The sequence below is a fragment of the Engystomops pustulosus genome, unplaced genomic scaffold (assembly GCF_040894005.1).
Source record: "Engystomops pustulosus unplaced genomic scaffold, aEngPut4.maternal MAT_SCAFFOLD_142, whole genome shotgun sequence".
In the NCBI taxonomy this organism is placed as follows: domain Eukaryota; kingdom Metazoa; phylum Chordata; class Amphibia; order Anura; family Leptodactylidae; genus Engystomops; species Engystomops pustulosus.
In genome coordinates, this window is record NW_027285022.1 from 90,811 (window position 1) to 112,194 (window position 21,384).

General features: G+C 57.8%; 1 protein-coding gene across 1 annotated transcript; it reads left to right on the top strand.

The window, feature by feature from the left end:
* The first annotated feature begins 23 nt into the window (after positions 1-23).
* Positions 24-19,044, top strand: LOC140108512 (DNA polymerase theta-like). The gene is made up of 31 exons (XM_072131780.1): positions 24-105; positions 358-964; positions 1,034-1,210; positions 1,283-1,413; positions 1,750-1,906; positions 3,259-3,367; positions 3,495-3,711; positions 5,054-5,213; positions 6,669-6,815; positions 6,902-7,114; positions 7,256-7,398; positions 7,699-7,894; positions 7,987-8,129; positions 8,193-8,386; positions 9,843-9,967; positions 10,061-10,304; positions 10,379-12,747; positions 12,825-12,968; positions 13,051-13,241; positions 13,727-13,964; positions 14,037-14,230; positions 14,576-14,713; positions 15,760-15,934; positions 16,837-16,951; positions 17,165-17,262; positions 17,335-17,519; positions 17,745-17,856; positions 17,933-18,057; positions 18,187-18,337; positions 18,464-18,567; positions 18,735-19,044. The coding sequence occupies exons 2-31, from the start codon at positions 493-495 to the stop codon at positions 18,846-18,848; spliced, it is 7,281 nt and encodes a 2,426-aa protein (XP_071987881.1). The 5' UTR covers positions 24-105; positions 358-492; the 3' UTR covers positions 18,849-19,044.
* The last annotated feature ends 2,340 nt before the right edge of the window (positions 19,045-21,384 follow it).

Consider the following 21,384-nt stretch of genomic DNA (forward strand, 5'->3'; position numbering starts at 1 on the left):
GCGGTGATGACGTCAGGCGGCGGGGGGCGGTCACGCGCGGAGTTTGAACCTGTCCAGCGGCGGCTGCTGTGCTGTGAGGAGATCCGTGCACCGGACGGAGGAGATGTGAGGCACTACTGTAGCATCAGGGGAGGGGGATCCCCCGGCAAGGGTGGTGGTACGGTCCTCTGATGACGTCACCTATGCAGGCAGTCAGGGCATGCTGGGAGTTGTAGTTCTGCAGCAGTTGGAGAGTTTCATGGAGTTAATAACTTATTTATAGCCTTTTCCCCAGTGATTGGCGCCTGCGGTTCCTGTGATTGGGGCCGGCGATAGCGGCCGCTGTGTAACTTTGAATTATTCTCGTCTTCTCCTCAGGTTCGGCTCCAGGTCCCCACGTCCGGTCACAATGTCCTCGGCAGGGACAATGTCTGACGTTGCGCCTCATAACTGCAGATTCTGGGCACGGATGTGACCTGCAGACGCCCGCATTGCGCTCACGTAACCGCCGCGATGCAGAAACCGCAGAAGGCGCCGGTTACCAAGGCCACCCTGGCCGCCATCTTGTTTGGAGGATTGGCGGCTAAAGAAAATGATCCCAAGATCCCGGCACTGAGCTCCAAGGGGGCCCTGGGGCCCCACAACAGCCGTAAACGCATCCGTCCACGCTCCCTGTCCAGCCCCGGCTCCGAGGACTCCGCAAGCCCCTCGCGTTCTAAGAAAGCTGCTCTCCAAACACACCGCAAGCCCCGACCGGCCAACTGCAGGACCTCCCCACGACTGCGAGGCGCTGTAACCGGGGGCAACAGAGAGGCGGCAGAGACCAGCACCCAGCAAGACTACATCCTGTTCAGCCCGGCGCAGCAGGCCTCCATCCTGGAGAAACGCAGCAGACACCCGCACAGCGCCAACCTCTCCCTGTCCGTGCTGGCGCCCCCTCCTGGCCTGGACCAGTCCCTGCTGGACGGGAGTCTGTCCGCCACCGGTGAGTATAGAGACACTGACCCGGGGGGAGCTCAGTACTTACCTCCTCACGTGTCTGATGTTCCCGCAGGACACCACGTGGCGGCGCCGGCAGAGCTGGCGGACAAGCTGCTGCTGCAGAGCTGGGGGCTCCCCCGAGCCGTCCTGGACCGATACGCCGGCCTGGGGGTGCGGCACATGTTTGAGTGGCAGGCGGAGTGTCTGATGCAGGGGCAGGTGCTGGGGGGCAGGAACCTGGTGTATTCTGGTAAGTGTAGTCCGCCAGCAGAGAGCTGTGTGACCCCCGGCACAGGCCTAATGTCCCCCCCTCTCCCACCAGCCCCTACAAGCGCCGGCAAGACCCTGGTGGCCGAACTGCTCATCCTCAAGAGAGTCCTGGAGACGCGCAAGAAAGCCGTATTCATCCTGCCCTTCGTCTCCGTCGCCAAGGAAAAGACTTTTTACCTGCAGGTAATGTTACCCCAAAATACAAAGCTGCCACATCCCCCCCAGAAGGTCCAAGCAGCAGGGGCAGGAGGCGGCAGGGGGACGCCGGGGAGCAGGAGGTGTGGGGCCCCTAGAGGGCAGGAGGCTGTGGCGGGGACCCTGGGGAGCAGGAGGTTTGGGGCCCATAGAGGGCAGGAGGCAGCAGGGGGGGAAGGGGCCACGTAGGGGAGCAAGGGGGTTCGGTTGGGGAGCAAAAGGCGTGGGGGGCTCACGTTGGGGAACAGGAGGCGGGGGATGGGGGGATGCTGGCCCCTTGGATAGACCGGGCATGTAAGGGGTCCGCATTGTCTTGTCTTGCAGAACCTCTTTCAGGATGTCGGGGTCCGGGTCGGGGGATACATGGGCAGCTCCGCTCCGGCCGGGGGCTTCACTTCTCTGGACGTCGCTGTCTGCACCATTGAGAAAGCCAATGGACTGGTGAACCGACTGATCGAGGAGAACAGGATGGATCTGCTGGGTGAGTCCTGGTGGGCTGAGGGTCTTCTCACACGTGAGCAGTGGAGAATCTGTTACTGTTCATCCATACGAGGAGTCTCCCTGGAACTGATCTCTGGTATTGATCATAATGACGATGTTATTGGGGTCTTGCTTGTCTGACATTGATGGGCGCAGCCATGACGATGGCTGCCGGGCGATGGCGATGATGGGTGCCGCACTAGGGTGGGCGATGATGATGGGTGCCGCGCTGTGTTAGAAGATGATGATGATGGGTGCTGCTCTGTGCTGGGCGATGATGATGGGTGCCGCGCCGTGTTAGAAGATGATGATGATGGGTGCCGCGATATGTCTGATGATGATGATGGGTACTGCTCTGTGCTGGGCAATGATGATGAGGGGTGCCGCGCTGTGTCTGATGGTGATGATGATGGGTGCCGCTCTGTGCTGGATGATGATGATGATGATAATGGGTGCCGCTCTGTGCTGGGCGATGATGATGATGGGTGCCGCTCTGTGCTGGGCGATGATGATGATGGGTGCCGCTCTGTGCTGGATGATGATGATGATGGGTGCCGCTCTGTGCTGGATGATGATAATGGGTGCCGCTCTGTGCTGGATGATGATAATGGGTGCCGCTCTGTGCTGGGCGATGATGATGATGGGTGCCGCTCTGTGCTGGGCGATGATGATGATGGGTGCCGCTCTGTGCTGGATGATGATGATGGGTGCCGCTCTGTGCTGGATGATGATGATGGGTGCCGCTCTGTGCTGGATGATGATAATGGGTGCCGCTCTGTGCTGGGCGATGATGATGATGGGTGCCGCTCTGTGCTGGGCGATGATGATGATGGGTGCCGCTCTGTGCTGGATGATGATAATGGGTGCCGCTCTGTGCTGGATGATGATAATGGGTGCCGCTCTGTGCTGGGCGATGATGATGATGGGTGCCGCTCTGTGCTGGGCGATGATGATGATGGGTGCCGCTCTGTGCTGGGCGATGATGATGATGGGTGCCGCTCTGTGCTGGATGATGATGATGGGTGCCGCTCTGTGCTGGATGATGATGATGGGTGCCGCTCTGTGCTGGATGATGATAATGGGTGCCGCTCTGTGCTGGGCGATGATGGGTGCCGCTCTGTGCTGGGCGATGATGATGATGGGTGCCGCTCTGTGCTGGATGATGATGGTGGGTGTCGCTCTGTGCTGGGCGATGATGATGATGGGTGCCGCTCTGTGCTGGGCGATGATGATGATGGGTGCCGCTCTGTGCTGGGCGATGATGATGATGGGTGCCGCTCTGTGCTGGGCGATGATGATGGGTGCCGCGCTATGTCTGATGATGATGATGGGTGCCGCTCTTTCCTCCTGCAGGGATGATGGTGGTGGATGAGCTGCACATGTTGGGGGATTCGCACCGCGGGTATCTGCTTGAGCTCCTTCTCACTAAGATTCGATATGTGACTCAGAAAACATCTGCCAGGTGAGTGCAGCCCCCGGGTGATGACCCCCGGGGCCCCCACCATGACCCCCTGTGCTCTGCCGTCTCCATGGTGCGTCTGGTGTCGCTTCTGTACATTCTTGGTATTTTGGTTTTTCTCGCTTTGCAGGAAGAAAGCCCCCGGAGCCCCCAGGAATGAGGTGCAGATAGTGGGTATGAGCGCCACCCTGCCCAACCTCAGCCTCCTGGCATCCTGGCTCCAGGCCGAGCTCTACCACACGGACTACAGGCCCGTGCCCCTCCGGGAGCAGCTCAAGATCAGCAAAACCCTCTACGACTCCTCCATGATCCCAGTGCGGGAGGTCGAGCCGCTGCTACATGTGAAGGTAAGAAATGGGTTATAATGATGGGGGAGGGTGTGATATGGGGGTGACTGTTGGGGGGGGGGTGTGATATGGGGGTGACTATTGGGGGTGTGTGATATGGGGGTGACTATTGGGGGGTGGTGTGATATGGGGGTGACTTTTGGGGGGTGGTGTGATATGGGGGTGACTATTGGGGGGTGGTGTGATATGGGGGTGACTATTGGGGGTGTGTGATATGGGGATGACTATTGGGGGTGTGTGATATGGGGGTGACTATTGGGGGGGTGATATGGGGGTGACTATTGGGGGGGTGATATGGGGGTGACTATTGGGGCTGATATGGGGGTGACTATTGGGGGGGGTGATATGGGGGTGACTATTGGGGGGGTGATATGGGGGTGACTATTGGGGGGGGTGATATGGGGGTGACTATTGGGGGGGGTGATATGGGGGTGACTATGGGGGGGTGATATGGGGGTGACTATTGGGGCTGGTGACTATTGGGGGGTGATATGGGGGTGACTATTGGGGGGGTGATATGGGGGTGACTATTGGGGGGTGGTGATATGGGGGTGACTATTGGGGGGTGGTGATATGGGGGTGACTATTGGGGGGTGGTGATATGGGGGTGACTATTGGGGGGGGTGATATGGGGGTGACTATTGGGGGGGGTGATATGGGGGTGACTATTGGGGGGGGTGATATGGGGGTGACTATTGGGGGGTGGTGATATGGGGTGACTATTGGGGGGGCTGATATGGGGTGACTATTGGGGGGTGGTGATATGGGGTGACTATTGGGGGGGCTGATATGGGGTGACTATTGGGGCGGGGTCATATGGGGGTGACTATTGGGGGGGTGATATGGGGGTGACTATTGGGGGGGTGATATGGGGGTGACTATTGGGGGGGGTCATATGGGGGTGACTATTGGGGGGGGTACATATGGGGGTGACTATTGGGGGGGGTCCATATGGGGGTGACTATTGGGGGGGGGTACATATGGGGGTGACTATTGGGGGGGTCATATGGGGGTGACTATTGGGGGGGTCATATGGGGGTGACTATTGGGGGGGGGTACATATGGGGGTGACTATTGGGGGGGGTCATATGGGGGTGACTATTGGGGGGGTCATATGGGGGTGACTATTGGGGGGGGGTACATATGGGGGTGACTATTGGGGGGGGGTCATATGGGGGTGACTATTGGGGGGGGGTCATATGGGGGTGACTATTGGGGGGGGGTCCATATGGGGGTGACTATTGGGGGGGGGTCATATGGGGGTGACTATTGGGGGGGGGGCAAATAATTGTAGCTACGGTGGTTGTGGACTTGATCTCCCCCCCACGATGTTCCTCCTCAGGGGGACGACGACCACATTGTCAGCCTGTGCTATGAGACGGTGCGGGGCGGCCATGCCATCCTCATCTTCTGTCCATCCAAGAACTGGTGTGAGAAGTTGGCGGACACCATCGCCCGCGAGTTCTATGCCCTGTATCACCGGGCGCTGCAGGAGGCGGCGGGTAAGATCAGGACTGGGTCCATGGGACTAGTCCAGGAGGAGTCGGCACTGTGGGGTCTTGTCCCTCTGTTACCCCAATGTCCTGCCTGTAGGACCGCACTGCACAATGCTCTGTGACCCTGGCGCCAAAATATATAATACTAAAGAAAGCAGCGCAGCAGCAGGAGAGGTGGGCGCTACCCCAGGACACGAGACACGGGGCGACTTTGACCGGTAATATGTGAAGGTTTTCGGTTAAGCAAAAGAACCTCTAAAAAAAAAAAAGATAAAAATGTCATAAATTCTCCAAATTGGCAGCAATGACCCCCCCCCCAGTCTGCCCCTAATATAATTTCATTGGAAAAATAAAATAATTCCAACTCCCAGAATAAAGTGACTTCTTTCTGTAATCTGTAATCTCCCCGATCCTGATTGTATTTCTATTCTGTGATTGGGACCTGTGTGAGATTAAAGGGTTAAAAATCTATACATTGCGATGTATAAAAGCCCCAAAAATCCCGTATCTGTCACTTCTGTGTTGTGTCCACTAGATGGCAGCAGAGTATAAGCGGCGCCTCCTTCTGGTGCGTTACACTGTGTCAGCGCAGGAAGGAGGAGAAATGGGACTAATGTGAATGTGCAAAATAAGACTTTACTTTTATTGAAACATGTAAAAGCAAAAACTGTTTAAAAATGTTGTGTGAGGTCGCGTCTCTCCCTGTCCCCTGGGGAGTTTCCCGGATTCCTGTCCCTCCAGTCCCGGATGCAGCGCTGTGCTGGTTCCTCTCTGACCCCGGATAATGTGATAATGCACGCCGGCAGGAGGGAGTCGGCACTACAGGGTGCAGCCTGCGGATGTGAATGCTGCGGGCACGCTGGGGGTGAGTGAGCTGTTGCGTTGCTATTCCCAGCTTTCCCTCTTGTCTCCTGTACTGCGCCCAGGAAGGGGAAAATCTTGGCTGTACTCACAATCCTGCGAGATAGGTGCAGCCTGATACAAGGAGGATAAGAGCCCGTGGCGTCGCTAACCCTCCCTGTACTGGAGAGGAGACAAACGCCCGACTTACATTTCACCCAGAGACTCGGCTTCCTCTGGGGTGCGGCCATATTAAAGGGGTTCTCCTGCTGTAGTATAGGGTCTAACCTGCTGATTGGTGGGGTCCCACGCATCTCGGGATGGTGCTCCAGCACAACAGGGCTGCAATGCACATGATCGGAGCAGCCGGGGGTCACCTTTACCCATCAGGAGACCCCCACGATCCGGAGGTTAGGGCCTCTCCTGGGGATGTGGCTGGAGGACCCCTTTAAGACGCTTGTAATAAGTTCACTTTGATTCATTCAAAAATTAGCTCTAAAATGTTCCAATAAAAGTAAAGTTTTATTTTCAGACTCTGTGTCTCCCGTGTCCTGGGTGGGCTACACCCGGGTGCTGTGCGCCTGTGACCGGGTCATGCTCCTTACTTGTCTGTTTCCTTAGAGGGCAGGTCGGAGCCGAGCGTCTCTCCGGTGGTCCTGGACAAGGACGGGATTCAGGATGTGATGGGGCAGCTGAAGCGATGTCCGGCCGGTCTGGACTCCATCCTGGGACGCACCGTTCCCTGGGGCGTGGCCTTCCATCATGCTGGTACTTACCTTTCCTATGTGGTGACCCCCATCCCATGCCCCTCCCGGTCACAGCCGTCACCCCACAACCTGTATGTGCCCCCCTAGGTCTGACCTTCGATGAGCGGGATGTGATAGAAGGCGCCTTCCGGCAGGGGATCGTCCGCGTCCTCGCTGCGACCTCCACCTTGTCCTCCGGGGTCAACCTCCCGGCCCGGCGGGTCATCATCAGGACCCCGTTATTTAATGGGCGTCTCCTGGACATCCTGACCTATAAACAGATGGCGGGAAGAGCCGGACGCAAAGGGGTGGACACTGAAGGTGAGTGTTCAGGCTTCACTGACAGCAAGCAGAGATCTCGCAAATGCAAAGCTGCAGGACGTCTTATTACACAGAGATTGAGCCTCGTTCACACAGGAGCAGTGACTGCAGGGTCTGACGTGCGATTTGTGTCCTCCGTAGGGGAGAGTATCCTGGTCTGTAAGCCGGTGGAGAGGTCAAAGGGGATCAGTCTCCTCCAGGGCTCCCTGAAGCCCGTCCAGAGTTGCCTCCTGAGGAAAGAGGGGACCGGGGTGACAGGCAGCATGATCCGCGCCATCCTAGAGGTGGGTGATAATGTCCCCACATTGTACTCCACATCATCATCTTCCTCTCTCCCCCCACAATAATGTATAATGCAGACTCCCCCTTATCATCCTGAGCCTCCTGGTTCATGGTGTTCTGGTGAGACGTTTGTATATGTTGTTAGTAGCAGCAGGACTGTGGATCTATATTTCAGGATTGTCCTCTCACTGCTTTGCTCTGTGCTCTATACATTGAGCTGTTCCACCTCTGGTCTAAATGACTGAGGAAGCTCCATGCAGAGAGAGCACAGCAGTGTGAGGACTCTTTGTATTGTACCCCAGATCATAGTTGGAGGGGTGGCAGACACGCCGGATGATGTCCGGGTTTACGCCTCTTGCACCCTGTTGGCCGCGAGCCTCGGAGCGGAGGACGGGGATCCTGAGCGGAAGGATGGGGGCGCTATAGAGGTGTGCGTGGACTGGCTGCTGCGGAATGAGTTCATACAAGTGGTGGAGGAGGAGCGGGACGGAACAAGAGGTAATCGCTGTCCGGTCACCCCCTGCGGGGTCATGTGACCTCCATGTGAGCGCGGACACCCAGTTCTCTGACATCTCCTCTTCTCCTGGCAGCGGAGGTTTATCGCCCCTCTAAGCTGGGCTCCGCCACCCTCTCCTCCTCGCTGTCGCCCTCCGAGGCCCTGGGGATTTTTGCGGATCTTCAGAGGGCGATGAAGGGCTTTGTCCTGGAGAACGACCTGCACATCCTGTACCTGGTGAGTGGTCACATGACCGCGGCTATCCGCACCACGTGTCACTGAGCCGCCTTGTCCCTCCAGGTCACCCCCGTGTACGAGGAGTGGGCCACCATCGACTGGTACCAGTTCTTCTGTCTGTGGGAGAAGCTCTCTGTGTCCATGAAGCGCGTGGCGGAGCTGGTGGGGATAGAGGAAGGATTCCTGGCCCGATCCGTGAAGGGGAAGATCATCGCCAGGAATGATCGGCAGCAGCGCCAGATCGCCATCCACAAGAGGTGACTGCATGTGTGCTGCACGGACACCCCCTCCTCCCCTGACTACCCCGAGTGTATGGGGCTCCTCCCCCCCTGATCCCGAGTGTATGGGGCGCTCCCCCCCCCTGATCCCGAGTGTATGGGGCGCTCCCCCCCCCTTGATCCCGAGTGTATGGGGCGCTCCTCCTTCCCTGACCCCGAGTGTATGGGGCGCTCCTCCCCCCCTGACCCCGAGTGTATGGGGCGCTCCTCCCCCCCTGACCCCGAGTGTATGGGGGGCTCCTCCCCCCTGACCCCGAGTGTATGGGGGGCTCCTCCCCCCCTGACCCCGAGTGTATGGGGGGCTCCTCCCCCCCTGACCCCGAGTGTATGGGGGGCTCCTCCCCCCCTGACCCCGAGTGTATGGGGCGCTCCTCCCCCCCTGACCCCGAGTGTATGGGGCGCTCCTCCCCCCCTGACCCCGAGTGTATGGGGCGCTCCTCCCCCCCTGACCCCGAGTGTATGGGGGGCTCCTCCTTCCCTGACCCCGAGTGTATGGGGGGCTCCTCCTTCCCTGACCCCGAGTGTATGGGGGGGGCTCCTCCTTCCCTGACCCCGAGTGTATGGGGGGGGCTCCTCCTCCCCTGGCCCCGAGTGTATGGGGGGGGGGGGCTCCTCCTCCCCTGGCCCCGAGTGTATGGGGGGGGGCTCCTCCTCCCCTGGCCCCGAGTGTATGGGGGGGGGGCTCCTCCTCCCCTGGCCCCGAGTGTATGGGGGGGGGGCTCCTCCTCCCCTGGCCCCGAGTGTATGGGGGGGGGGGGGGCTCCTCCTCCCCTGGCCCCGAGTGTATGGGGGGGGGCTCCTCCTCCCCTGGCCCCGAGTGTATGGGGGGGGGGCTCCTCCTCCCCTGGCCCCGAGTGTATGGGGGGGGGCTCCTCCTCCCCTGGCCCCGAGTGTATGGGGGGGGGCTCCTCCTCCCCTGGCCCCGAGTGTATGGGGGGGCTCCTCCTCCCCTGACCCCGAGTGTATGGGGGGGCTCCTCCTCCCCTGACCCCGAGTGTATGGGGGGGCTCCTCCTCCCCTGACCCCGAGTGTATGGGGGGGGCTCCTCCTCCTCTGACCCCGAGTGTATTGGGGGGGCTCCTCCTCCTCTGACCCCGAGTGTATTGGGGGGGCTCCTCCTCCTCTGACCCCGAGTGTATTGGGGGGGCTCCTCCTCCTCTGACCCCGAGTGTATGGGGGGGGCTCCTCCTCCTCTGACCCCGAGTGTATGGGGGGGGCTCCTCCTCCTCTGACCCCGAGTGTATGGGGGGGGCTCCTCCTCCTCTGACCCCGAGTGTATGGGGGGGGCTCCTCCTCCTCTGACCCCGAGTGTATGGGGGGGCTCCTCCTCCTCTGACCCCGAGTGTATGGGGGGGGCTCCTCCTCCCCTTTTCCAGGGGTGATTCTTCATGGGTGGTTATTTGTTTGTTTTTTTTATTTATTTTTTATCGTCCAGGTTCTACACGAGTTTGGTGCTGCTGGATCTGATCAGTGAGGTCCCCATGTCAGAACTTACCAAAAAGTATGGCTGCAGCCGGGGTCAGCTCCAGTCCCTGCAGCAGTCGGCCGCTACCTATGCAGGTGAGATACTGTGCGGGATGAGGCTTGATGAGCAGATGTTACACAGCTGTGTGCAGTGTGTTCTGTTACAGTGTGTCGTCCTGGGTCTTTCAGGTATGGTGACGGTGTTCAGCAATCGCCTGGGCTGGCACAACATGGAGCTTCTCCTGTCCCAGTTCCAGAGCCGTCTCACATTCGGTGTCCAGCGAGAACTGTGTGACCTGGTCCGCCTGGATCTGCTGAACGCACAGCGGGCGCGAGCGCTGTACAACGCCGGATTCATCACCGTCAGCGAACTGGCGAGAGGAAACGTCAGTGACGTGGAGACGGCTCTGAAGAACGCGGTGCCCTTTAAGAGGTTGGAAGAACAGAAATTCTCAGTTTTTGGGATTTTTAGGTTTCCTTCCTCATCCTGTTTCTTTGTCTCCTCAGCACTCGGAGAGCTGTAGATGAAGACGAGGAGGCCGCCCAGGAGAGAAGATCTGCACGATGTATCTGGATCTCTGGGAAGAAGGGACTTACCGAGCGGGAGGCGGCGGAGCTGATAGTGGAGGAGGCGCGGAGGCTGCTGAAGGAGGACCTGGCCCTGATGGGCATCCGCTGGAATCCTGATACCAGCCTAGAACCCGCCACATCTCTGAACACCAGCTCCGAATCCACCTCTACACCCACCAGAGCCTCTGGGATTAACCCTTTCCCTAATGGGGAGAGTGCAGACCCTGGGAATCCTCCTAAGGCTGCTGAAGGTCCATGTTCCTCTCATCCTAAGCCAAGAACCGAAAGCATTAGACCGAGAGGCGGAGAAAAAATCCTAGAAAATTCCTTAGAAAAAGTTCTTGAGACGAAGGACGTTCATAACCAAGAGACCAATTATAAGAGAAGTGGGGGTCCATCTGTAAACCCCGCATCACTGAGCAGTGATGGTGGACGTCCTCCTGGCCCCATCTCTAACACTAATCTACTGCCGGCTGAATGTAACGACCAAGAGACGGGGCCGGTTCCAGGTGACCCGCTACTTGTTGTGGTGGATCCACCAGCGAGAGCGGAGAACGCTGGAGCATCGGCCCCTGTGATCAGTGAGGGGTCCGGAGGAGTAGTGGGGGGAAGCTCGGGTGCACAGATGGTCAGTGATCAGACGGCGCTTCCGCCTCCCGCCGCCCCGGTGCTTGAAACGGCAGCACAACCGATCAATGAGCAAATAGTGCGGAGCCCCGATCCTGAGGTTGTCCTTAATCCTAAAGGTGAAGGAGATTCTATAGAGAACAAGCAGCTCTCTGCGGGCCCCTCTCCCGGGGGGATCCACTCTCCAGACTTGTACGTCGGCTCAAGGACCTTCGAGGAAAGCTTCCAATTTGACACACAAACTGAGAGGTTAATTCTGCAGCAGGAGATGCCGGGACAGCAGAATGGGGCAGAAGTCACCCCGGCAGGTGGAGCGAGTCCCATCAGAACTGGACTAAAACCTGCAGACGGTGGGGATCTCCACATGACTCCTCCACCACAGCAGGTGGACAACTCTGTAAAGTTACCGGAGTCACCCATCAAGAAGCCAGAAGCTCAAGTCACTGAAGGAGGTTCATGGCCCAAAGGGAGTGAACTATCTCTGACAGATACACAACTTCAGGTGTTGTTCCAGTCCTACCACACGCAGGTGAAGATTGACGAGGCGAGTCCAGACCCTATGACTAATCTATCATCTCCACCAAAGCAAGACCATGACCCGGGAAGTAATGAGAAGCGAGACACCAGCCTGAACATGAGCGACAGCTTCCTATTTGATAGCTTCAACGATGACCTTGGTTTCTGCTCTAAACTAGAAGAGACCAATATTGGTTCTCCAAAAAAAACTGAGCCTCCTCAGGAGAAGCCACCAGATTCCATTCATATAACCCCAGAACATAAGAGCCAACCCTTGAGAGACAATGAAGGCTCCATCATGTTCTCACAGCTGGATTCCTTCCAGATGGTTGAAGTTCTAGATCATGTAGAACATCCTCCCAGCTTAGAGCTAGGAGGACACACAAGTCCTGAATTCCCATGCGCAGCAGTGGAGAATGTAGACCATAAGGATATGGTAGGAAATATTGAGATGGAGAAGGTTGGGACAGATTTGGGTGACCTCTCATTTAGCTTGACTCAAGGGATGCAAGATATTTTAGATCAGTGGCCAGAAGTGACCATGAACGTTGACCCTGGAGCTCCAGACCAGCACCGAGAGATGAAGAGGTCTTATTGCCCGGCGCCTGAGGATCTTCTGCACACTCCCGCTGCTGCCAGACGTTCTGTAGATGCTACCAACCGCAACTCCACTCCGAACCCTGCACCTGATGGACAACCCAACTCCAGGCCAGAGAGCAGAGAGCTCATTCCCCCTACACCTTCTAGTGCTTCTACCTCACGGGTGGTCAGCATGTCCTCCATGAGATCTTCCATCAAGAAACCAAGACTAGAATCCCTGAGCAGCCTGAGCTTCCTGTCCCAAGATGGAGAAGACTTGTTTGAGTCGCAGAGTGAGGTTCTAGACAACAAGGCGGAGGTGGTGGATGTTGTGGAAGATATTCCAGACGCCTCGGTTATAGCCAAGGACTTCTCCTTGCAGTTGTCTCAGGACTCGTCCTCACCTCTTCCTCCATCCAGCTCGCAGGGATTCAGTATCATCGATGTGGCCAGCGACCTGACCTTATTCCACACATTTCTGAAGGAATGGAAGAACCAGAAGAAGTTTTCCTTGTCCTTGGCCTGTGAGAGGAGGACCCGGGGATCCTCCTCCAGGTCCTGCATTGGGGGGAGGTTTAAACAAGGTATTATAATCGTCTAATGACGTGTAGGACCACAAGGGGATGTGTTCACTAGTGATGTCACCTCCTTCTCTCCATAGTGCGATCACCACAAGGTCAGGTCAAGGACGATGACGGCCTCGTTATCCCGGGGTGGGACGACGTGCTGCTGGTGGGCCTGGCCGTGTGCTGGGGAGGGAAGGACGCCTATTACCTTTCCCTACAGCGAGAGCAGGACCAGTCGGGTAAGAGATCGGTCGTAGCGTCTCAATCACCCGGACATCGCAGACAATGTAGTCTCCACCACATCCGTGTCCTGTCTTGTAGATATAAGCTCCAGCCTGGCACCTCCCCCACTGGACCAGAACCTGACGGTGAAGGAGCGGCTGTGGTATCTGCAGTCCACATTGCAGAAGATGCGCCCCCCGGAGGTCATCATGTATAACTTCATTGAGCAGTACAAGGCTCTGGTCCTCGGCTGTGGAGCCTCAATAACAGGACACTTCCAGGACCCAAAGGTAGAGGGGGCGAGGGGCAGCTGCGTCGCGTACTCATCGGGCGAGGGGCCGCCGCTGCGGTGTGGACAGAATGAGGGGGTCTTATCTTTTGTTACCTCCCAGTGATGATGATGGATGATGATGATCGCTGCGTCTCTGTCTTAATTTCTGGATTATGCCTGAGCTGCTTATCTGTGATTGGATTATCGGTAATCCCGGTGCCCGCGCTGGGGATATAATTGGCTGCATCCATGTCTGAGGCGATGGATCTGAGGGCTCGGAGCGATCGGCCGCCATAATCTGGAGATGAATTAAAGGAAGAAACCTGATAATCTCATCCGGGAATCACCAATAACAATAACATATTGATAATCTCATCCAGACCTGCTGCGATAATCCGGCGGGTGTAACATCGCCCCCCATTGTCTCAGTAACTGGTACCAGCAGAATTCTGAATGCAGCTTGGGCTGTGATTGGAGCAGTGACGTCTGGGTCTTGTCTTGTAGGTCGCCTGCTGGTTACTGGATCCCAGCTCCAAGGAGCGGACGCTGCACAATATGGTCACCAACTTCCTCCCACAAGAGCTCCCCCTGCTGGATGGGATTGGTAGCGGGCAGGGGGTGCAGAGTCTGGGCCTCAGCGCCGGTGACCAGTCTGGCCGGTACCGCGCCGCCATAGAGTCCGTGCTGGTCCTCGGTGTCATGACCTCATTACATGGAATCCTGGAGAAGGAGAAGCTGCGAGGTGAGAGGTCAGAGCCCCCCGGGGCGGCAGGTGAGGGATGGGCACCATCATCATGTTCTTCATGTCCTGCAGGGGTCTTCAGCCGGGTGGAGATGCCCACACACTACTGCCTGGCACTGCTGGAGCTCAATGGCATCGGCTTCAGCACAGAGGAGTGCGAGACCCAGAAACACATCATGCAGGCCAAGCTGAGCCAGATCGAGGCCCAGGCCTACCAGCTGGCCGGACACCGCTTCTCCCTCACCAGCCCCGACGACGTCGCCCAGGTATAGTGTCCATGTCCTCCAGTCACCTCTAAAGCTGCCTCCCCTGGTGCCATCCTCCAGTCACCTCCAGAGCTGCCTCCCCCTGGTGCCGTCCTCCAGTCACCTCCAGAGCTGCCTCCCCCTGGTGCCGTCCTCCAGTCACCTCCAGAGCTGCCTCCCCCTGGTGCCGTCCTCCAGTCACCTCCAGAGCTGCCTCCCCCTGGTGCCGTCCTCCAGTCACCTCCAGAGCTGCATTCATAGTTGTCCTATTTAAGCTCATACTGAGATATTATGATGCAGCTCTGGATGTGACTGCAGTAGAAGAGCTGAGGTGTCGTTACAGTTTCTCCCGGTCTCGGTTCTCAGGTTTTGTTCCTTGAGCTTAAGCTGCCGCCTAATGGAGACCTAAAGGGATCTGCAAACAAGAAGACGCTGGGCTACACCCGGAGGCCGGCGCTGAACGGGAACAGGGTCCGACTGAGCAAACAGTTCAGCACCACCAAGGTACCAGCACTCCCATCATCTCCTAGGGCCAGGGGCCACATACTCAGCTCTGTCTGGGAGCCGCCTTGTGGCTGTCTCTCTGGCTGTCTCTCTGGCTGTCTCTCTGGTTGTCATCTTGTGGCTGTCTCTGTAGCCGTCACCTTGTGGCTGTCTCTGTAGCCGTCACCCCTGTGGCTGTCTCTGTAGCTGTCGCCCCTGTGGCTGTCTCTGTAGCTGTCGCCCCTGTGGCTGTCTCTGTAGCTGTCGCCCCTGTGGCTGTCTCTGTAGCTGTCGCCCCTGTGGCTGTCTCTGTAGCTGTCGCCCCTGTGGCTGTCTCTGTAGCTGTCGCCCCTGTGGCTGTCTCTGTAGCTGTCGCCCCTGTGGCTGTCTCTGTAGCTGTCGCCCCTGTGGCTGTCTCTGTAGCTGTCGCCCCTGTGGCTGTCTCTGTAGCTGTCGCCCCTGTGGCTGTCTCTGTAGCTGTCGCCCCTGTGGCTGTCTCTGTAGCTGTCGCCCCTGTGGCTGTCTCTGTAGCTGTCGCCCCTGTGGCTGTCTCTGTAGCTGTCGCCCCTGTGGCTGTCTCTGTAGCTGTCGCCCCTGTGGCTGTCTCTGTAGCTGTCGCCCCTGTGGCTGTCTCTGTAGCTGTCGCCCCTGTGGCTGTCTCTGTAGCTGTCGCCCCTGTGGCTGTCTCTGTAGCTGTCGCCCCTGTGGCTGTCTCTGTAGCTGTCGCCCCTGTGGCTGTCTCTGTAGCTGTCGCCCCTGTGGCTGTCTCTGTAGCTGTCGCCCCTGTGGCTGTCTCTGTAGCTGTCGCCCTGTGGCTGTCTCTGTAGCTGTCGCCCTGTGGCTGTCTCTGTCTCTGTAGCTGTCGCCCTGTGGCTGTCTCTGTCTCTGTAGCTGTCGCCCTGTGGCTGTCTCTGTAGCTGTCGCCCTGTGGCTGTCTCTGTCTCTGTAGCTGTCGCCCTGTGGCTGTCTCTGTCTCTGTAGCTGTCGCCCTGTGGCTGTCTCTGTCTCTGTAGCTGTCGCCCTGTGGCTGTCTCTGTAGCTGTCGCCCTGTGACTGTCTCTTCTCAGGATGTGTTGGAGAAGCTGAAGCCGCTTCATCCTCTCCCGGGACTGATCCTGGAATGGAAGAGAATCTCTAACGCTGTGACTAAGGTCGTGTTCCCGCTGCAGCGGGAGAAAAGCTTCTGCCGGTCCCTGGAGATGGAGCGGATCTACCCGGTGTCCCAGACGCACACGGCCACAGGTACCGAGGGGGAACCTGACAGCAGCGCCGAGCGCTGGGGAGTCTCCAGGCTGAAAGTTTGGGAGGAGTCAGTCTGCTCCCTGTAGTAAGTGGATGGATGGATCACTTAACCACACCCCTAACCGGCTCACCCCACCCCCTGAATCGGGTTATAAGTAGTGGAGCAGGGGGCTGGCTGTAATATGGAGCTGTTCAGGAGCCGGACTTCCCATCACTACCGGACATGGTGGAATACAGATGTCTGGAGTGGAGAAGGAGGTTTGCATCTGGGGGTCAGAGGTGGAGGCGGCAGGTACATCTAGGGGGGGTCGGAGGTGGGAGGCGGCAGGGACATCTGGGGGGGGGGGTCAGAGGTGGAGGCGGCAGGTACATCTAGGGGGGGTCGGAGGTGGGAGGCGGCAGGGACATCTGGGGGGGGGTCAGAGGTGGAGGCGGCAGGGACATCTGGGGGGGGGTCAGAGGTGGAGGCGGCAGGGACATCTGGGGGGGATCGGAGGCGGCAGGGACATCTGGGGGGGTCGGAGGCGGCAGGGACATCTGGGGGGGGGGTCAGAGGTGGAGGCGGCAGGGACATCTGGGGGGGATCGGAGGCGGCAGGGACATCTGGGGGGGTCGGAGGCGGCAGGGGCATCTGGGGGGGTTGGGGGCGGCAGGGGCATCTGGGGGGGTCGGGGGCGGCAGGGGCATCTGGGGGGGTCGGGGGCGGAGGCGGCAGGGGCATCTGGGGGGGGGGGGGGAACTCCCCAAGGAGACGGTGGGGAAGGTTGGAGGTGGTGGAGATGCTTGGACGAGGAGGATAGTGGTCGTTATTCTGGGGGGTCGGCGATGATGGTGTCTTTGAGGGGACAGAGGGGGAGGTCGGGGAAATCTCTGCATCTTATTGGAGACGCCTTGTCCTCCAGGTCGTGTGAGCTTCACCGAGCCGAATATCCAGAATGTTCCCAAAGACTTTGAGATTGAGATGCCGCGTCTGGTGGGAGAGAGTCCCCCGTCCCAGGCCACAAACCTAAAACACAGGTAAGTGACCCTCATCACCTACAGACAAGGGACAGTGACCCTTCTCCCTCACCTTGTCCTGCTCACACAGCTGATGGATTGTTATTACTTCTATTCACTGACAACCAGCAGAGATCTGGTAACGGAGACTGTTGATAGCGAGTGGAAGGATGCTTTGCTGTGTATTGGGGTCAGGGTTCACGGTCTTTGACCTCCCTGTACTTTGCTTTCCAGGGGTCAGAAGCCGCCGCTGGTTCCGGTGGATCAGATCCCGCAGGGGAAGGGGATGTCGTTCTCGGTCAGCATGCGCCACGCCTTCATCCCGTTTGCAGGTTTGGTTATCGGTCACAGGGGGGATGGGGGTCTCTGGGGGTCCCGGGCTCTGACTTATCTCTGTCCTGCAGGGGGGATGATCCTGGCGGCAGATTATTCCCAGCTGGAGCTGCGGATCCTCGCCCACTTATCCGGGGATCGCCGCCTCATCCAGGTGCTGAACAGCGGCTCCGACGTCTTCCGGAGCATCGCCGCCGAGTGGAAGATGATAGAGCCGGACGCTGTGACGGATGATACGAGGCAGCAGGCGAAGCAGGTGACCCCCAAATACTCGGGGAGGTGCAGGACATGGACGTGATCCACCGGCTGTTACATTGTAACAAAACTTCAGCTCTAGGCCCGGGATGTGCATAAAGTCGTAGGGACGTGTAGTGTGGCACCAGATCTGACAGCAGGGGGCGCTAGTCACAGTAACCACAGAACCGCGCAGCCATGGCGGGGGCCGTCGCGCTGTCACATTGTTCTCTCTCTTCGTCTTTAGATTTGTTACGGAATAATTTATGGAATGGGAGCGAAATCCCTGGGGGAGCAGATGGGGATCGAGGAGGAGGACGCCGCTCGCTACATAGAATCCTTCAAGGCTCGTTACAGCGGTGAGAGACGTGCCTCTGGGGTCATGAGGTCAGGGGTCAGTGGGTGGAGAGGTCATTGTATGTTTCCACCTTCCAGGTATTCAGCGCTTCCTGCGGGACACAGTGAAGAGCTGCACCGCCAGGGGCTTCGTGCAGACGCTGCTGGGCCGGCGCCGCTATCTGCCCGCCATCAAGGACGCCAACCCCCACGCCAGGGCGCACGTGAGTGCAGAGGATTAACCTGCTACAATGTGTCAGTCAGGGCTGGCGGCTTCTACCTGCACCGATACATTGTAGCAAACCCTCAGAAATGTCAGATCTGAATTCCAGTAACTTTGTTCTTGTGTCCAGGCCGAGCGTCAGGCGGTGAACACGACGGTGCAGGGATCCGCTGCCGACATCGTCAAGACCGCCACCGTGAGGATCCAGGAGCGGCTGGAGGAGGCCTTCCCCTCCGCACCCAAGTCACACGGACACCGACTGCTGCACCGGGACTCAGCAGGTGGGTGCTCACAGGTCATGTGACTAAAGCCTGGATAATACACCCCCCCCCCCTGCAGTGCATCACCTTGGGGGGGGGTGTATTATCGGGGGGTTGGTGTAACCCTTTGCTGTCCTTGACATTTAGAACAACCAATTAGAAGAGAGAATCCTCCCAGGGGCGGCGGCTTCTTTATTTTGCAGCTGCACGACGAGCTCCTGTACGAGGCGGCAGAGGACGACGTCATCCAGGTGATGGGAGGGGCTAGGGGTTACGTGACTAAACCTGCTGGGGGATTGAGGGGGTCATGTGACTAAACCGACTGGGGGGGTGCTGAGGGTCACGTGACTGAACCCACTGGGGGTCTGTTTTGCGGAGGTCACGTGACTATACTGCCGTTTCTCCGTCCTTCCTGCAGGTGGCGCAGATTATAAAACGTGAGATGGAGAACGCGGTTCCGCTCTCGGTGACGCTGAAGGTAAAAGTGAAGTTTGGGCCCAGCTGGGGCGACCTCCAGGACTTTGACCTGTAAAGGAGACCCCTGACCCCTGCACCCGGCCGAATCCTGGAAGGAAATTACTTGAAGTCATAACAGGATTAATTATATGAATTTTTGTGACTTTTGCACGTGTGGGAGGAGCCAGGGAACCTTAATGAAATAAGAGGCGGGGCTAATCCTGATGCTCCTCCCTTTTTATCTTCCTACATAGTAATAATAATAATATAATGTGCAGAGATGATGTCATCAGTCTCTTTCCTCCAGCAGCTGCTTAGAGGGGAGAACCAGCAGCACAGAGGATTTCAGCTGCAGCCTCTGCTGGTCATGTATCTCGTCTTCTCCACCTCCGCCCTGCAGTGACTCCCCGGCCCCCCCATATTTCTCTGCGCTGCCCCTCCCCATTATTTCTCCCTGAGGTAATGACGGCGCCAGAACCGTGATATTAATATAAATAGTCTGCGGGTGCAGGGGGTGCGATGCTCTGCGTCTTCTCCCTGTTACTAGCGGAGGCTGAGGGTTATTATCCTGAAATAATGAGACTCCGACAGACGGGAAATCAGTGATTGTCTAATCAACCAACCAGCGACAATCCTGTAGAAGCCCCTCCTACTCTCCAGACTTTGCCTGTAGCCCCTCCTCCTCTGCTCTCATTACCTGTAGCTCCTCCCGCTCTGCGCTCATTAGCTGGAAGATCAGCCCCCGTTCACACACTCATCAATCACACTCCATCCTCTCCTCCATGGGCAAGACCACATATCAGGACACCACGGACACGAGGCTGGGATGGGCTACAGGACAATAGGCCACAGCTTGGTGAGAAGAAACAACTGGGAATTGTTGTTGCACAAGATCTCCATCTTCCTGGGCCTTCATGTAAGATCTCGCCTCGTGGGGTCATGATGAATCTGAGAGGTCAGGAATCAGCCCAGAACCACCCAAGTGACCCAAAAAGATCTGGGCCCACAGTCTCCTAGATTAACGCTAGTAACACAAGTTCTCCCTGATCACACCAGAACATGTCCTGACCCTATGACCATCTGGATGATTCGGAGAAGGTCATGGGGTTAGATGAGACAAAAAAAGAACTTTGTGGGATCAACGCCACTCGCCGTGTTTGGAGGAAGAAGGATGAGGATGACCCCCATGAACACCATCCCAACCATGCAAACGTACTGTGGGGGGAGACTTTTCCCCTTTAGTAAATGCATTATAGATGGGTTGTGACTTCGTTTTGGGTTGTGGCTGGGTCTTCCCCCATGAAGAGGGGATCGTGGCTGGGTCTTCCCGCATGAAGAGGGAATCGTGGCTGGGTCTTCCCCCATGAAGAGGGGACCGTGGCTGGGTCTTCCGCCCTTGAAGAGGGGATCGTGGCTGGGTCTTCCCCCCATGGAGAGGGGATCGTGGCTGGGTCTTCCCCCCCATGGAGAGGGGATCGTGGCTGGGTCTTCCCCCATGAAAATGAGTTGTGGCTGGTTCTTCCCCCAAGAAGAGGGGTTGTGACTGGGCTTTGGGTCGTGGCTACGTCTTTCCCCCTGAAGAGAGGAATGTGGCTGGGTCTTCCACCATGAAAAGGGGTGGTGGCTGGCTCTTCCATAATGAAGATGGGTCGTAGGTAGATCTTCCGGCATGAAGATGAGTTGTGGCTGGGTCTTCCCCCATGAAGATGGGTCGTGACTGCGTTTTGGGTCGTGGCTGCGTCTTTCCCCATGAAGAGGGGATCGTGGCTGGGTCTTCCCCCATGAAGAGGGGATCGTGGCTGGGTCTTCCCCCATGAAGAGGGGATCGTGGCTGGGTCTTCTCCCATGAAGAGGGGATCGTGGCTGGGTCTTCCCCCATGAAGATGAGTTGTGGCTGGATCTCCCCCCATGAAGATGGGTTGTGACTGGGTTTTGGGTCCTGGCTACGGGTTCCCCATGAAGAGAGGAATGTGGCTGAGTCTTCCACCATGAAAAGGGGTGGTGGCTGGCTCTTCCATGATGAAGATGGGTCGTAGGTGGATCTTCCAGCATGAAAATGAGTTGTGGCTTGGTCTTCCCCCATGAAGATGTGTCGTGGCTGGGTCTTCTATCATGACGATAGTTGGTAGCTGGGTCTTCCCCCATGAAGAGGGGATCGTGGCTGGGTCTTCCTACATGAAGAGGGGATCGTGGCTGGGTATTTTACCATGAAGAGGGGATTGGAGCTGGGTCTTCCTCCATGAAGATGGGTCATTGGTGGATCTGCTGACATGAATATGAGTTGTGGCTGGGTCTTCCCCCATGAAGATGGGTTGTGACTGGGTTTTGGATCGTGGCTGGGTCTTCTACCATGAAAATGGTTGGTGGCTGGGTCTTCCCCCATGAAGACAGGATCAAGGCGGGGTCTTCCCCCATGAAGAGGGGATCGTGGCTGGCTCTTCCACCATGAAGAGGGGATCGTGGCTGGCTCTTCCACCATGAAGAGGGGATCGTAGCTGGCTCTTCCACCATGAAGAGGGGATCGTGGCTGGCTCTTCCACCATGAAGATGGGTCGTTACTGGGTTTTGGGTCATGGCTGGGTCTTCCACCATCAAGAGGGGATCGTGGCTGC

Coding starts and splice junctions, on each gene's coding strand:
- LOC140108512 (XM_072131780.1), top strand. CDS start 493: ATGCAGAAACCGCAGAAGGCGCCGGTTACCAAGGCCACCCTGGCCGCC. Junction 13,242..13,726: donor GACACTTCCAGGACCCAAAG/GTAGAGGGGGCG, acceptor CTTGTCTTGTAG/GTCGCCTGCTGGTTACTGGA. Junction 18,338..18,463: donor GCTGCACCGGGACTCAGCAG/GTGGGTGCTCAC, acceptor CTTGACATTTAG/AACAACCAATTAGAAGAGAG.